Raw genomic sequence first — 17,440 nt, 5'->3', positions numbered from 1 at the left:
TTTAATTAAAAAATGGGGCATCCCTGTGGGGAAACGGGAAATGGGGCCCGTGGGGATCCCGTTTCCCAGACGGGGAATGCAGGGATGGGGGACGCCCTCCGCCCTACCCTGGCCTCGTTGCCAATCCTGTAGTATGTATTTGATGTCTAAACTATTTTAGTTTGACAAAAAAATAGACACCATAGCAAAGAATAAAAAACTGATGAAGGTAAAATAGTAAATACTGTATCAAATGTGGATTTGAAAGTGTTGATTGCAATTAATTGTGGACTAGAAAATAGTATTTATTGTAGCAAAAGGTGGTTACTATAGTTTTATGATAGTCCTTACTCCAAACACGTCCCAAATTTTTAACATAATAGTTGTCCCTCTTAACATTATTTTCTCGAAGTTGATAGTATATCCATCATGTCAACTCTTTAGCATGATTGATCATTCCTTATATCTCACATGATTGATCATTGTTTAGTCAACTCTTTAGTTTGTTAACATTACAATTCAAATTTTGGATTGGAGAATTGAATCCATTAACCTTCAAGGAAAATATCTTAATTGTTAATCGACTGGCGATTTGTAATTATCTTTGTAATTTTCACTTTTTATAATTATAATGCATTAATATAAATTTACCTAATATATTGTAATTGGAACTCGTAAAATTCCTATAACAGGAGTAAGGAAGAAAGGTATATTACAAAGACCTGAGTTTATCCCTTGGTATTTGTTCATGGTTCTCTTCTCTTTAAATTTATCCATGTCAACTGTCAAAGACTTAAAATATGCATGTATGTATTTTTGGGATTAACATAAATAATCATTCCTTACAATATGGCTCTACAATATGACCCTACGTAGATTAGCAACGTTCGTTACGTGTAATACCTTCTCTACAGTTTATTTGATCTATTGAAATATTTGACAAATAAAAATGGATCAAGTTGAAATATTTTAAAGAATTAAAACATTCCTAGCCAATAATTTAATTGGGTAATTTTTTTAATAAAAAAACTCATCGTCCTATTAAGTGGTTTGACTTTTTTTTTTATTTTTATTTTTATTATTATTATTATTTTTATTAATAGTTTGATAGGATTGTTTATTATCCGTCAAGTACAAGTTTAGCCCTTTAGGTTTCTCTCTTTTTCCTTAGGTAAGGTAGAGACATAGAGAGATTCGAAATTCCGACCTTAAAGTTACATGTCAATTATTGCAAATCTATATTTATATCTTATAAGTTTTTGACTTTTAAAATATATAATATTGTCAAATAGGTCATTGATTTATTCAATATTCTTTTAGATTTATTGGCTTATTAATACAAAATGAGAAATTCATGGTTTCGTCTGATATAATTTAATCTTATAAGCTATATTTAATTGATCAATTAATTTTAAAAATTTCAAACATAGTCTGGTTTGGTAACCGTTTGGTTTTTAGTTTTTAATTTTTAAAAATTAAGTCTACAAACACCCATACTGTTTCTTGTTTTACATCTACTTTCTATCCGTATTCTTAAAAACCAAACGAAAATTTGAAAACTAAAAAAATGTAGTTTTAAAATTTTTCATTTTATCTATAGATTTTGGTTAAAAAATCAACTCTCATATTTAAGAAAAATATAAATATTGATAAAAAAAAAGAAGAGAGAATATAGGTTTAATTTTAAAAAATCTAAATAAATAATTATCCAACGAGATTATAATTATATATAAACAGCAAGGGTTTGCTATACGTAAATTTAAATTTAAATTTAACCTTTATTATTATTATTATTATTTATTGAAAAGATTTTAGTAAAGATCCACCTCCGCCCATGCTTTGAAATTTATTCTGGGCCTTGTTTTTCTTCTGCTCGCTATGGGCGACCCATTTCTGGCCCTTTCTCTCTTAAACCCTATGACTCTGCTACTGCAAGAAGACGGAGGTTTATACCTCGGCACCGGACATCGAAAACCTTGAGCTTTCTTCCATGTTCTTACTTGATCAAGAAGACATCTCTTCTCTTACATTGGCATTAAAGCGGTTTCGTTGACAGTAGTTTATGTAACCCAAATTTTCAGAGCTTCAATTTTTCCTGAACTTATGGCTGTCTCTAGATTATCCGCCTGCGTAGCTATGGCTGCGGCTGCTGCGTCCTTGCCCACGATCGCCAACCGCGCCTACGCCGACTCTCCATTTCGCTTCTCGCCTTTCTCTTCTTCTCAAGCTTCTCAGGAGGATAAGTCTTCTGATGACAAATCAGACGCTAAACCCGCTGTTGAGGAGCCGAGTAAGTCTGGATTTGATGCTGAAGCATTGGAGAGAGGTGCTAAAGCTCTCCGGGAGATCAATAGTTCTCCTAATGCTAAACAGGTGTTGATTCGTTTTTTGTTTAATTTGTTTAATTTTCTTGTTTGTTTGTGGATGGTAATTGAAGAAGAATGGAAGAGGGATATTTGAGGTGCTGGAATTCAATTTGCTTCGAAGTTATTTACTATTAAGTATTACGGTTTCTTTGTTTTTGTATATAAGAACGGGACTGTTCAATGAAATTTTGAATTATCCAAGTTCATTGCTAACTGTGTTCTTTCTGGGTTAGGTTTTTGAGCTGATGAAAAAGCAGGAACAAGCGCGTCTTGCTGAGTTGGCCGCTGAAAAGGCCCATTACGAAGTCATTCAATCTCAAGCTGATATAGTAAGGTTTTTGTCTGTGTTATTACAATATAATGCTTCTAGAATTGTTTAGCGTTTCATCCTGGCATAAGGAAATGTGGGTTGCTCTTTTGATTTTATTTTCTACATTCTCTGAATGTATTATTGGTTGACAAGTTAGCCCCTGGTGTCTAGTCTGTATGTTTTACATGGTCGATATATATTTTTTTCCTCCTGTATGGGGCTTAACTCTAGCTTTCATTCGAATCGCAGGAGAGACAAAGGAAATTGGCTGAAGAACAAAGAAATCTTATCCAACAGCAAGCACAGGCAAAGGCACAGATACTGCGCTATGAAGATGAGTTGGCCAGAAAAAGAATGCAGGTGGCTTGGTTATAGTTTTGTTCTCCGGATTTGCCTTGAAAAATGCATGTTAGTTAAGAATGGAAGAGTTTGGTCGCGCATGTTAGCATTTTGCTTTTGTTATTGATATCTTATTATTTTTTGTAGACTGATCACGAAGCACAAAGGCGACATAATGTTGAGTTAGTTGGAATGCAAGAACAATCATCTATAAGAAAAGAACAAGCAAGACAAGTAACTGAGGAGCAGATACAGGCACAACAACGGCAGACCGAGAAAGAGAGAGCTGAAATTGAGCGGGAAACCATACGAGTGAAGGCTATGGCAGAGGCTGAGGGTCGTGCACATGAAGCAAAGCTGACTGAAGATCATAATCGCAGAATGCTGATGGAACGAATTAGTGGCGAGAAAGAAAAATGGCTCGCTGCAATTAACACGACATTTAGTCATATTGAAGGTACGGTTTAATTTTAATTGATAAGCAGGTGATGGGTTCATCCCATGGCATTGGAGTGATAATTTCATTATACTGATTAGGTTATTTTGTTCTGAATTAGAAGAGGACGTGCGAGGCTCCTTTTGGCAGGGATCTGAATGTTTATTTCCAATTTCTACATTCTAGTTTAGGATCCGTTTTCCAGATAGATAGGATTTATATCCATGTATCTCAAAGTTTACGTATTTGGGGCATTAAGAAACTTCGGAATGCACAATAGCAAGTAACAGATTAGCATTTTGGGTGGGTGGTTGGGGGGGGCAGTGTTGGTCTCATATTTTGGATCTGTTACATACAAGATACCTTATATATTTACTTCTGATTGAATTGTACAGGGGGTGTTAGGATTTTACTGACTGATCGCAATAAGTTGGTTTTGGCTGTTGGTGGAGCTACTGCGTTAGCTGCGGGAGTTTACACTACCAGGTGATACTTTCATGAACTCATTACACATTATACCTCGTAGTTAGGTAAATCTAAGAATACTTGCATTTAATTTAATCTTTAGGTTCAGAAATCTTCACTTAATATTGACTTGAAAAACTTTCTACATCCCTTCTTTCACTAGAGGGAGGTGTGAAAGTGAAAAAGTCAACCCGGTCCTGCAAGATTGGAACCATTTACACATGATCCTCATACAAATCTGTTACTTTTACTCTTTAGTTTACCTCACGAATTTTTAGCTTAATCTTCTATCTGATCATTCTCCCTCTTTTCCAACCTGGTTTACAGGGAAGGTGCTAGAGTTATCTGGGGTTATGTTAATAGGTTATTGGGGCAGCCGTCACTCATTAGAGAATCCTCTGTTGCAAGATTTCCAGGTTCCAAGATAATACCCTGGGTAAAGAACAAAGCTGTTGCATTTTCTACAGGAGCTGGGGCTGCAGCCCTCGCTGAAAATAAAAATAATCTTGGGAATATTGTCCTCCATCCTTTACTAAAAAGGAGGATTGAACAACTTGCTAGAGCTACTGCAAACACCAAAGCTCATGAGGCACCCTTCCGTAATATGCTATTTTATGGACCTCCTGGGACCGGTAAAACTATGGTTGCAAAAGAGATTGCTCGAAAATCAGTAAGATTAACCAGCACCTTGATTTGCTTCCCTTTTTTTTAGGCATTGATTTTCTTTCATGTTCTATGAATGGAAATTTTGATTGGTTTTGTCAACCTATTACAGATATTGACTGGATGGAATATGTTTCTCCTAGATAGTTTTAGAGTCATGATATGATATCATTAGGCCAGCAGCTTTAGTTCAAACACTCTTACCGCCATGAAATGATAGGGATAAGTTGGTTCAACGTTACTATCATGTTGACATCTCCGATACCTTTTGTTTCCACAGGGTTTGGATTATGCCATGATGACTGGAGGAGATGTTGCACCTTTGGGCCCACAAGCTGTTACAAAAATACACCAAATATTTGACTGGGCTAAAAATTCAAGGAAAGGCTTACTGCTTTTCATCGACGAGGCAGATGCTTTTCTCTGCGAGTAAGTCCCCCACGTCTGTCCCCCTAACAAAAAGGAAAAAGCAGCATGTAAAAAGTTATCCTGTTATTCTGTTAAGCTCTTCTTTTGAGATTTACTTACCAAATTTTTTTAATGTTGAATTAGCATGAAAGTAGTACATTTTTAGCTGAAATATCAGGGTATGCCTTTGATAGCATAATATTTACGAAGGAATCATCTTCAAGTGACCATTTTATTAATGCAGGCGCAATAGTACACGGATGAGTGAAGCTCAGCGAAGTGCTCTAAATGCATTGCTGTTCCGAACTGGTGATCAGTCAAGAGACATAGTTCTTGTACTTGCAACAAACAGACCAGGCGATCTCGACAGTGCCGTGACCGACCGAATGGATGAAGTAATTGAGTTCCCACTGCCTGGTGAGGAAGAGCGCTTCAAACTACTTAAGCTGTATCTAAACAAGTACCTAAGCAATCAAAATAAGGCCACATCCCAACAACTGTTTTCCTTCAAGAAAAGCCCCCAACAAATAATCATAAGAGACATAACTGATGACGTGCTCCAAGAAGCAGCCCAAAAAACTGAAGGATTCTCCGGTCGTGAGATTGCAAAGCTGATGGCCAGCGTTCAAGCAGCTGTCTATGGTCGGCCAGACTGTGTTTTGGACTCCACATTGTTAACAGAAATTGTTGATTATAAGGTAACGGAGCATCACCAAAGATTAAAGCTTGCTGCTGAAGGTGGTCACCCAGCTTAGCTGAGGAATTTGTTTTTTGTAATATCGCTTTGAGGGAAGAGATGTAGTTTTGTGTTGAGTCTTCATAGAGCCAACCTTTTACCTTATTTTTAACCCATTATTTTCCTTGCATACAAACTCTACAAAAATTCTGTAGTTGAAATATTCATTCACTTTACCCTCAGTTCATGGGTTAAAGACACAAAATTAGGAATCTGGGTCAATGGGCTTCCAGGCCCAAGGCCCATTGAAGTTTGATTCGATTTACAATTGTTCTTCGACAATAAAGATTCTTAATTTATCCATAGAATCATCGAAGCTACCAGATAAATAACATCATAGATCCTTACATACCATATTTTTCACTCTCACTTTTTCCCACCTTTTGTTTTAACTCAAACACTTAACACTAATTTAATTACATCTTTTTAACCTCTCATAGGGAAGAAAATAAAATTTTCACCCTAAATTCAGAATAAAGGACAATAAAATCTTACATATCGTCGAACAAATCGTCGACGGTTGGCCGTTCCGATCACCTGAGCTGTTTCACCTTTTTAAAAAAGTTGGGTAATGGACCACCACCGTAGTTGCTATCGTGGAGCAACTATAGCTGTGACGGTGGAGGGAGGGGAGGTTGATGACGTGTACTGCCACACGTGTCAATCACGTGGCCCAGTCCCCGCCTTCCATGGTTTCAAATATTTGCCACGTTTTTTCCTCAGTTTGAAACTGCCTCTCACTTTTTTCCTCTCACTTTCGGAACAGAAAATGCAAACGCTGAAACGCGGATGACGGGATACGGTTAGCGCTTTAAAATCCTCCGCGATTATCGTTTTTACTTCGTGAGATTTTTTCTACCAGAAATACTAGTTCCGATTATGCGCGCCGTCGTCATGAGCGGTGGCGGAACGGCGAGAGAAGAGCCATCGCTGTTGCAGACGTTAAACGAACAGGAACATTGCCGTTGCGGAGGCAGAAACATGCAGTCGACGGCCATGCACGATCGTTTTCACAGAGAAACGTGTGAATTTTTCTCTAATCAAGCTTCTCACGAAATTCTTCGTCTATTCTCGAAAATTTCCTTAGGTACTTCTTGTATAAAGCTAAACGCATTATAAGTTATCTATAGATTGGAAGCTTTGTGTATATTTCGTGGTGCTTGAATTCTCGACCCTTTTTTGCTCGAAAAGGAAAAAAAATGCGCTCTTCTTTTTGTGCATGTGGCTTAAAGAAGATCAATATTAATTAAGCAATAGATTTTAGCGCAAAATCATACCTGATCTATGGAAATTACTTGGTCATTCTTCTTATAAATTCTTCAATCTTTGTATTGCTCGAGGCTTCTATCCATGCATATCAGGAATTATTTTATTTCATTTTAACAAACAAAATAGGCCGCATTAGTTACTAATTACGAAGTGATATTTTAGAATTTAGGCATAATTAGGGTTTAAGACTTTGGGGGGGTTCTCGATTTGGGCATTCATTTTCTCACTCTCATAATTGTTCTTGTTTACGTTACTTTGAAAGTAGTTATTTGTTTTATTGAGAAAGATTTGAAAGTGGTTATTACTTCTTCAATCAATAAATTTTTTTAGATTAGTTGTGGAAGTAATGATTAACGATTTGATCGATTTTTGCTGTGGAAAAAGTTTATGCTCCTAAACTATTACAGAATATGGAAATTTCTTTTAGTGAGTAGTTATTTATTTATTTATTATTATTTTTTAGCTGCCCGTTGGGATATTTATCTTTTTACTTTTGTCGCCTTCCGATGGATTCGAAAGCAGAATGGAGAGGGTGCATTAAACGGTGGCGGTGGATAAAGCTGAGGTTTCTGCCACCGCAGCTCGAAAAAGTTGAATGGCTGCCGCTGTCGCTGCTGGTGTGAACTTCTTTTGAAAAGACCTCAAAATTCAAAGAAGTAAAGAAGTACTCTCAAAAAGGTCAGAATGACTTCTAATAAAGCTGAAGATGCATTATGGTTGCCTGACAGAATGTCGTGCAGCATGGTAAAGTTGAAGCATCTTCCATTTTTTGAACCCAAACCCCAAATTTCTCAAACTCTCCAGCTCGTTTTCGTTCTTATCATTATGATAATAGTATTGAAAAATAGTCATCCCGGCCAAAATATTCAACTGGCTTGAGATCTTAGAGATGACAGATTACGAGCGGGAATTTGAATGGAAAATAGATGGGGGAGACATTTTGTTAAGCCAACTTGGAGAATATAAGACGCTGTGAAGACCTTGGGTTTATGGTGATTTTCAGGTTCTAGATGTATATGCTGACTTTATGCTTCAAGTAAGCTTTCTTTCCCATTATTATTTGTATATGTTTAGTTTAAAACATTGAATCGGATTAAATGGATAAGTCTGATCAGGGAGATGAACTAGGTAACAAATGGGATTATTACCTCATTTGGAAATTTCCACATCTTTCACTTTGGTCGGGAAGACTAACGATTTAAATAGTCTGGAAAAAACAATAGTGAGGGTTTAGAAGTTTTATGAAATGTTGGTTATCTTGGGATTATGAAACTCTTCTTTGTCCTCATTAATATAGCTTGGAGAACATTGCTCTTCGTTTTTGTAGTGAAACTGTAATGGGACCAACGCCGTAGAAGGAAGATATTCAAAAGCCAGTCGTTTCCATATCACTTTAAGAGTAAAATTCATTGATGTAATTAGAAAGAAGGTACTAATTCTGCCCTTCAATTCCCGATGAATTCGTTATAGGATTAAATTTTTGTCAATGCTATTATAATTATTATTTTTTTTCCCCCGAGTTCAACAATATGTGATATATATGGATTGGGGGTTGGGGTTTTTTAACATTTTATCAAGATTATATGCCTCTTGGATTGAGTTATTACTGTTCGTATTATGAAATAATTAATGCTATCCGTTTGAATGATACTTTACGTAAAAGACACTGATTGCAGAACATACCGCGTATAAGACATGTGAGGGCGCTGTAGCGATTTATTGCATTAAACATCAAGGACAGAAGAACATATCTTTTTCCACAATTTTCCACCAAAATATATTCTTGCATTCAGAACTGGACAAAAATTTAAGAGCTTCTTTCTTATCAAATTTAACTGTCTACACTCCTACTTTGCCCACCTGTCTGGGCTCACCTATTAACTCCAATCAGAAATTTCACAGACGACCTCTCTCTCTCTCACAGACCTAACGTACCATTTCAGATAAATCCAATTCCCAAAGCTCCGTAATGATATCGGCCTGAACTTTGTTACTACTCTCCATTTTAATCAATCGAGTGCATATGTTAAGGAAAATACTTGGAGCAACATCTATCTATCTTTGAACATTCCATTGAACTTGCCACATGGCAAATTCTTCCTACTTTTACTTTGAAATATTTTAATAAATTTTTTTATGTACATAGTGAAAGTGGGATGCAAGACAGACTTGCTTCATATGTTAAAAGTTTGAAAAGTTGAAGTTTATGTAATTTGTGTAATTTGGTTTATAGGGTTATAATTTGTTGAAGTTATAGCTATGAAGGAACAAATTTAGTCCTGAACAAAACAAATTTAGATATTGAACATATTTGATTTCTAAAATTTCGTTATAGGAATCCATAATTCAAAGGCTAGATATACCACCACCCCCCGACTAAGTTTCTGAAAATTTGAATCATAACTCCAGGATTGAAATGTCATATTCGTCCTTTTTTCCACCAGTTTCAGGAGTCTGACCGGAGCTACGTTTTATCTGGTATTATATGAGTTGGACACACTTTGATAGTGCTTCTTGGACTGCAGGTTCGAGAGGGTTTTTCATTTCTCCACCGCCATTTCTTTCAGGGTTAAGTAAAACCATTGAAAATTCTAGATGATGGGAAAAAAAAACAAAGAAACAAAAAGAACACACACACGCAAAAGACCGTACGAGAGAATTGTAATATTGTGATAGCTGTGAATCTAACAATCTCTACCCCACTACTTCTCCTGTAACAGTTGGGTTGGCTTTGATTTGGGGAGTGAAACTTACTTCAAGGTTGCTTTTGATCATAATATTAATGCTTAAATCATTCGAGTTCTAGAAGTGGAAGTAACATGACATTGAGATGTTCATTCAAGAACCGAATATTACCTTTCTCACTTTTCAATGCCTAATTAAGGACTTACTCTAATTGCTGGATAAAATCTATGTTCTTAGAACTTAGTCAATCATGGATACATATATTATTTTTCACGAAATGGGTTTGAAGGTAAAACTTGTAGTACATTCTTACATTTGTTTCTTCTTCATGGCTTGTTTGTTGTTATGCATCCAAACCTTGAAAACTTGTCTCCTTACCCCCACCTCAGCACAGAACTGTTGCACTTCCAGTTCATCATGTTTCTGAATTTTCCACCCCAATTTTTCAGCAAATTCTACCATCTTGTCCTTCTGTCCCTGAGTGAACTTTGTCCTAAATCGTTTCTTTATTAGTTGTGTCTGCTGACCGAAGAGGTCCCGGGCTCCATTATTAGATGGGTGATACATGTTCAGATCCTCACTCGAAGATTCATCCAGAGCTCCATTGCTTCCTCCTCCAAATGCCATCATCATCGAAGAAATTGGAACTGCCGGCAATTGATGGTGACGGGGCACTGAAACAACTGGTGTCCTATCAGTGCGATGGCCATTGTTTCTGACAGGGTTGGAGATGAAGAAACCGCTGGGTAAAGCATGCTGCAAGGGCACCTCTTCTTTCATCTCTTTCCGGTGAAAGTTCCGATGGCATTCACAGGCTGCGCATTTCAAAGCCTCAGGCGTTCCATCTTCTCCATTTGGCATGAACTCGCCACAGCCATCGAGAACATGGCCTCCGGTACTTGCTGCGTGGTTCTTCAAACATTCTCGGTATCGAATTACCGATGAAGGAATACCGTTGTCCGTTGCACTTGGAAATGGTGGTGTTCTTGAGATCAATCTACCGCTGGCAATCGGCGGTGGAGTAACAGCAGATGGTGGTGAGGCAGAAATGGAGGGCTGGATTGGAGGATCTGGGGTTGCTTCATGTTGGTCTCTTGTGTGTTGTTTGTGTATATGATGAAGATTCAGTGTGTGATGATGAGAGAAATGGAGTTGGGGTACTGTGTGATCTCTTCTTCTATCAGCAGCTGTTGTTAGAAATGGACGATCAGAATTAGGCTGTTTGGTTGAAGATTCCCTATTTGATGATGGATTATTATAGCACAAAGGGGACTTAGGAGTTCCTATTTCCTCCTCTTCACCTCTCATCTCCATAATATCTGATCTACCCCAAAAGGTAATCAATCTTAGCTTTATTACTTTTCGGTTACCAGTAACTAAACCTTGATCACCACATCATTACCTTGGACATTCATTTGGATCTTCCACAAATTAACAACCCTAACCTCTCCTTTGATCATGATCTTCTTAATTAGCTACTAGTAGCATAGCTAATTAAACTCCCAGATTCGTTTACTAATTTCTGGTGTTTTCTTGCATCCTTCATCACTCCCGAAAGTGCTACGAACTGTTGGGAAACAGGAAATAAATGGATTAATGGGGACGGAAAGACAAAAAGAAGATAAATTTTCAACATCTGTGACGGCATAAATCTTTGAATTTCAAATAGAGAGAGAGAGAGAAAGGGAGAAAGAGATAGATGAGAGAGGGACCTACCAGCTTCTGCAATCAAAATCTTACCTTGATTAATTGTGAGAGTGGAATATTGAAGAAATATGCAGTAAGATGTAGCAGCAGCAAAAGCAGCAATAGGAAAGAAAGAAGGAAATAACGAAAGAAAGGGTTTAGGAGAAGATGGAAAACAAAAAAAGAAAAAAAAAGGGTTTGTTGTGTTTCCTAACAGCCACCCAAAGCCAAGATCGGAAGGCGCAGGTGTGAGTTTTTGGAGAATAAAAGTGATGGCTTAGTCAAACAGAACAACCGACAAGGTCATGTTAGTCATCTCCCATAGCCTGCAGCTTTGGTCCTGTTTCTAATAATTGCCTTTCTGGGCACTTTCTGAAAACCCTAAACCACTCCCTAATAAATGTGTTCAAATATGCAAGACAGCAAGAAAGCGCAGGATTAGAGACAAAAACCAACTACAAAAAAACAACTTGGTTCTCTCACTACACAAGACAACACATTCAACTTGGCTGCTGAATTTTCCTGCACTTGATCTTCAAAACTCTCCCTAACATCAAATTACCTCAAAATAAAGGATTAGCCAAAAACAAAAAACAAAATAACCCAGAGAGAGAGAGTTTTTGTAAGAGGTTAAAGTGAAGAGAAGGGTGGCCCACATATGTCTGTAGTGTCAGATTCTCTCTCTTTCTCCATCAAGGCTGGCTGTGGCTGTCTTTATGTTTCTGCAACTCCACTCATCCCCTAAACAGAAGACTTTGCTACGTCTCCACTCTTTACCATTTATATCAAACGCTAACTTTTGGGTCATTTGGTGGGATATCAAACACTGCACGCCAATTTGTACGACACACACATACACATATACACACTTGGTTTTTACCCATTTACTCTCTCTCTCTCTCTCTCTCTCTCTCTCTCTCTCTCTCTCTCTCTTCATTATATAGCTTTATTTGGTCCACCCCACTTTCTCTCCATGCCTAAATTTTAGGTCTATCTTCTTATTTTTACTCTTTACCATTACTTACTCTGAATTTGACCATATCTTAACATTTTCAATCCCTCACTGATTTCTTTGTACTACCTACTGCAGTTTTGCTTTTGTTTCTGTTCTAGCGTCAACTCTAAACAGTTTTGTGCTCCGCCTTTCTTGGGAAATTTCTCTGGTGACTGGTAAATTATTATAATGAGGGATGCAGGAGTTGCTTGGGTTGGGTACATTGTTTCTACATTACAAAGTTTCTAATTTGGTCGAATGGCTTATTCAAGAATATTATTTCATGACTTAGAAATGTTGATTATGGACCGTATATTGCATTATTACTGTTTACAGGTTTGTGTCTTACATTTCAAGAAAGGCTTCTCTATTATTCTGAAAAATTCAATTCAACGCAAGAAAAGAACAAGAAAATTATTTTGTAGCAATTATGTGGACTTGCTTTCGTTGGATTTTAGTTTGGAAGTAGAAAGAAGAAATTGTTTCCATATTCAATTTTTAAATAGGTAGCAGCTCTATAAGATGTATAGTTATAAGATGTTTCAGTTACTGCCATATTGAATTAGTTTTAACTTTAATGTTTTAATTTTGTTAAATTAAACTTTAAACTAATTTGAATAAATGTTAGTTTAAATGTAAAATTTATGGGACATTTGCAATTGGTTATCATGGTCTCTATTTATTATAGTTGGTGGATTGTAATAGTCAATTGAGTTATAAGTTAATATAACACAGTAACAAAAAAGAAAATAAGGATGTGATCAATAGTAAATATTGTAACAACAGGGTTTTGAAATAATATTTAATATACTTAATTGTAGGTCATAAATAGTTGTACACGTCCCTTTTATATTTGGTGTCTCAAACTTGAAATGATGTATAATAACTCACTTCATCAACTTCTAGTTTAGTTGGTAGATCTAATCAATTCACTTTACAATATTTTTCCATCTTTATAATATTTCTTTTTTTTTTTTTCTTTTAAAAATTTTTGACGATGGAACCATTGAAAATCATTTTGGATTTTTCTTAGTTTGGATTTTTTTTCCCAAAAAAGTCCAAAAATGGGAAGGTGGGGTTGGGTTTTCACTTTAACCGAGTGTAATATGTGAAGTTAGTTTTTAGCTTGAGTAGTTTATTGTTTAGCTTTGGACATTTTTTACCCTATCGTTATGTTTAAATATTTTAATGGTTGAAAATTAAACATTTTTATTACTTGATTTGGGTGGTTCAATTTGTGTTGTGTTGTCTTGTGTGGTTGGTTCTTTAATTTAGTTTTGATTATAAATTTAGATATCAATTCCATTAAATAAGTTTAAATTGGTTCAAATGTATTAACAAAAATGGATCAATTCTCTCTATTACTTAGTTTATTTAGGTGGGGAGAAACACAAAATGTTTCTAATTAATAAATTTATCTAAACATTAAACGGCCTTTTTAAATTAAAAAATATTAAAAAAAATTTCAACTTTTGGAACTTTTTGCTTCTATATGTAATTATTCTTTAAATAAGTGTTTTAATAAATCAATTAATTGTTGAGTTATCTATGATTGAGTTAGGTCAGATTTCTTCTTATATTCAACTCGAGCAGTATCGGCTCTAAGATTAGAGATAATATAATTTTTGGCGGTTTCTTTTTGTGTTGGCTCTAATTTTTCTCGATTAGTTTAATTTCAAGTAGGCAATAAATTATTGAATAAGTGAGTATGAACATAAACTAAAGTGTAAAATATTAGCTATCAATAAAATAGTAAAATATTAGTTAGCGCGAATAGGGTAACTCCAAATTAACGGTTTGAATCAACTTTAAATGTAGACTGGATGAATTCGTTAAGTAATTGGTGTAGATAACTAGTTATTTTGACTCTTATTGGTTGATTTATTCTTATTAAACAATCATGATTTGATTTGCATTTGATCAGTATTAATTATGTTGAACCATTTTAATTTTTAGTAGTAGATGATATAGTTTTTTAGAGTTAATTTTAACCTGATTTGAATTAAGCAACTAATTGCTGAATGTAAGCCTCTTCGAAGAAAGAAAATCTTTCACCCACTATCAAATGAAAAGGTCGATTGGTGTTATCCGTTTATTAAGCTATCACGAGTTAACTAATCGTCACCGATCAATTTCCTAACTGCTAAGGTTAGCAATTAATTGTAATAAAATGGTACAAATATGATGTTTGTGATTATTTATTGCCATTTTCTCTCTCTCTTTTCTTTTTTCTTTTTTTTTTTTTTTTCGAGACAGGTAGAAGGTTATTTAATGCCCTTTAAGTGATTAGGTTTTCTCCTTTTTCCTTTTTTAGTTTAGAGCAGATGGAATTTGTTTTTTCTTTTTAAGTAGATGTCTCAACTAAGTTATGCTCAACTTAGCTAAGAATGAATTTTTTGTTTTTTTTGACATCTCATTTAGTATAATGTGGAGTAGTAGGGTCAATTATGATTGAATTATACTTTTGAATTTTAATACATAACTAGTTTTCCTCTATAGGTATTACATTTAATACTTCTCTTTCTTAGTTAAGAAAGTGGGCTTAGATGTCTCTCCTCACTAATTGTATTTGGAGTCTGTGGGTGTATTAGATTTAAATCCTTTTGTAATTATGATGTTGCTACCATCATTGTAAATCCAAAGGTTTTCTTCTAGCATTTTTATTTTTATTTTTTTTGGTTCTTCAATGCTCATACTCTCTTGTATTTTTCATCATTTGGCAATGAATTTTTTCTCTATTACGCCTTGGATATGGTGAGGGCGCTACAAAGATATTAACATAGTTGAAATGTTCCAGTGCGCTTATTGATCCCTCCTTTCTCTTTCGTGACTTGTTCAAAAAATATATATATAGTATGTGTTATATTTTTTTCTCTCTCTTTTAAGTACCATTCTCTTTTTCTTTTATTAGTTTAAGTGCAAGTAGAAGAGGACAAATAAGAATTAGGTATTTTCATAGACTTGTAATCTAACACGCTCATTAATCTACATGTTATTTACTTGGTCCATCTTAGCAAGACAAGTTGGGGATTTTTTTTCCGGGGTAGGTTAGTTGATTTTCATTGTTGTTTTGACCCTTATGGTGACTTAATGTTAGGGATTTTTGTTCTTTCAACGTTGTAATTTTGACGAAATATTTTTAGAATATACAAGTTAGAAAATATTTGTCTTGTGATTATACAAGTGATAAGATATTTTAACCTATCACTTAGGGTTTAATAGAATCATAAAAGATGTGGAAATTTTCTAAAATGCTTTGGAAAATAACAATGTCACATAAAAGCCCTTGATGGAAGTCCCATTCCTAATCTATATATGTGGATCTGAGTGTGAAAGTCCCATCAAGCCCTCTTGACTCTTGTATAAACAAGTTCGGTTGAAGGGCATTATGGTCCTTTCACATACTCCTGCAAGAAAATCGGTTCTCATTTCCGATTGAACTGAACACCTAGTGTGTGGTTTAGGATATAACAATAATAAAATAATAATAATAATAAGCTTAAAATTGCGGTTTGATTCTAAGCTTTGAATCTAATTTTTATTTGGTTTCTCCATTTTAAAAGATTACATTTGTTTTGTGTTTAGCTTTTTTATGTTTTGGTAAATTTTAAAATGTTACATTTTACTTTTTAGATTTATTTCATTTTAAGGTTTTAAATTTTTACATTTATGCTTCATTAAAAACTCTTTTTCTTTTGTTCAAGTTGTTAATTTATATAAAATAATTAAGAAGAAAATTATTTTTCATTAATTTTTTGCAACCATTAAAATTAACCTAAAAAAGAATTCACCTCATAATTATTTTAGATAAATTAATGTCAAACATCAAAAGTAATCTTTTGGTGAAAATTTGAGAATAAACTTATAAAAAATTGAGATTTAGAGATCCATTGGAAACTAAATCTAAAATATAAGGTTGAGAATGTAATATTTTGAAACGTATGAATTAAGTGAAAATTAAACTCAAGACTCGAATATAAAAGTATAGCATTTAGGCAATATTTATTAACCATTTGGTTTTTCGTTTTTTTGTTTTTGAAAACTAAGCCTATTTTCTCTTAATTTTTTTTATATTGATTTACATATTTATTAAGTACAAGAGTTGTGTTCTTAGTCACATTTAAAAAACAAAAATTTTCTTTTAACTAATTTTGTTAGTTTTCAAATTTTTGTTTATTTTTTTTAGAACATTGATAAAAAAAATAATAACAAAAAAAAAAAAATTAGAGATAGAATGGATAATTTATAAGTTTAATTTTAAAAAACTAATATAAGAAATTAAATGCTTTCCAATAAGAAAAATTAGAAACCTACAGATGAAATATAAATTAGATTTACTTTTTAGCAAACTAGTGACAAAAATATTGCTCCTAGAAAACAATAATATAATAGATGTTGGAAGTTGAAACTTTAGATTTTTGCTAACGCTAAGTTTTTGATAATGGTAGAATTAATTAATGAAATGTAACACCTACTATCCCAACACACACTTTTAATTAATTAATGTGTTGATTTTCCATTGGGTTTTTGTCTTATCATTGATGGCTTGTGATTCAATATTCACTTAATCTTCTCTTTGGCTTTGCTTTGGTAACCAAATTGCGTTAAGTTCACCTAATTTTTAAGGTTTCAAATTTTGATCGGTTGTGAAAGTGAGAGCTCATTACCTTTCAAGTGTTACCAATTGAATCAATATATAATATTGAAATGACAGCCGCAAAGTGACTCTCTTTTATGTTTATATTTTAACAATTAGGAGCTGAACCATATTGTCCATATAGTATAGTACTATCTTTCTCTCTAGGTTGTTACTTTAATTATGTAAATAAACCTTTACTTTGAGACACAAGATTTAAATAGATGCATGATTTTATAGGTGAAAGTTTTATTATTAGTATTAATTGTTTTGTATTATTATATTTATATGTCACTCTCCTTAATCTTTTAGAAATATGAGGTTTATGTAAACTAACGTTATAAGGGGAGTTTTGTTATTGTAGTTGGTTGACCTATAATTTTTTTTATTGATTGTTGGTTCTTTCCTTTGTGATATTCCGTATTGGTTGTTGGTATTTTTTTTTATGGTTTCTCTTTATTGCTTTTT

At 34.2% G+C, this 17,440-nt stretch overlaps 2 protein-coding genes and 1 long non-coding RNA gene across 4 annotated transcripts; 2 read left to right on the top strand and 1 right to left on the bottom strand.

The window, feature by feature from the left end:
• Positions 1-2,082: 2,082 nt before the first annotated feature.
• On the top strand, positions 2,083-6,022 carry LOC120074716 (ATPase family AAA domain-containing protein 3). Its single transcript, XM_039027937.1, has 8 exons — positions 2,083-2,352; positions 2,579-2,674; positions 2,905-3,015; positions 3,142-3,451; positions 3,826-3,916; positions 4,223-4,565; positions 4,839-4,987; positions 5,211-6,022. Exons 1-8 carry the CDS (start codon positions 2,083-2,085, stop codon positions 5,719-5,721), a joined length of 1,881 nt encoding a protein of 626 aa, XP_038883865.1. The 3' UTR covers positions 5,722-6,022.
• Positions 6,023-6,422: 400 nt separating this feature from the next.
• On the top strand, positions 6,423-9,606 carry LOC120073741. Its single transcript, XR_005480786.1, has 3 exons — positions 6,423-6,789; positions 7,494-8,007; positions 8,299-9,606. It is a non-coding gene; the product is annotated as an uncharacterized LOC120073741 (long non-coding RNA).
• A 165-nt stretch (positions 9,607-9,771) lies between these two features.
• On the bottom strand, positions 9,772-12,889 carry LOC120073740 (zinc-finger homeodomain protein 6). Of its 2 annotated transcripts, none has more exons than XM_039026561.1 (2): positions 11,373-12,889; positions 9,772-11,223 (listed from the first exon to the last, which is right to left on the bottom strand). In XM_039026561.1, exon 2 carries the CDS (start codon positions 10,968-10,970, stop codon positions 9,966-9,968), a length of 1,005 nt encoding a protein of 334 aa, XP_038882489.1. In that variant the 5' UTR covers positions 10,971-11,223; positions 11,373-12,889; the 3' UTR covers positions 9,772-9,965. The 2 variants fall into 2 exon arrangements, with proteins under 2 accessions (XP_038882489.1, XP_038882487.1); XM_039026559.1 differs by having other exon boundaries at positions 11,397-12,889.
• Positions 12,890-17,440: the final 4,551 nt, after the last annotated feature.

This window comes from Benincasa hispida, chromosome 3 (genome assembly GCF_009727055.1).
Source record: "Benincasa hispida cultivar B227 chromosome 3, ASM972705v1, whole genome shotgun sequence".
In the NCBI taxonomy this organism is placed as follows: Eukaryota; Viridiplantae; Streptophyta; class Magnoliopsida; order Cucurbitales; family Cucurbitaceae; genus Benincasa; species Benincasa hispida.
Note: the sequence above shows the minus strand (reverse complement) of the source record. Positions and strands in the feature narration are given on the sequence as shown.

Bases quoted from the DNA above. Each gene is read 5' to 3' on its own strand.
- LOC120074716 (XM_039027937.1), top strand. From the start codon at position 2,083: ATGGCTGTCTCTAGATTATCCGCCTGCGTAGCTATGGCTGCGGCTGCT. The intron at 2,353-2,578 runs GTGTTGATTCGT...TTTCTGGGTTAG, and splicing joins GTTCTCCTAATGCTAAACAG to GTTTTTGAGCTGATGAAAAA. The intron at 4,988-5,210 runs GTAAGTCCCCCA...TTATTAATGCAG, and splicing joins GCAGATGCTTTTCTCTGCGA to GCGCAATAGTACACGGATGA.
- LOC120073740 (XM_039026561.1), bottom strand. From the start codon at position 10,970: ATGGAGATGAGAGGTGAAGAGGAGGAAATAGGAACTCCTAAGTCCCCT.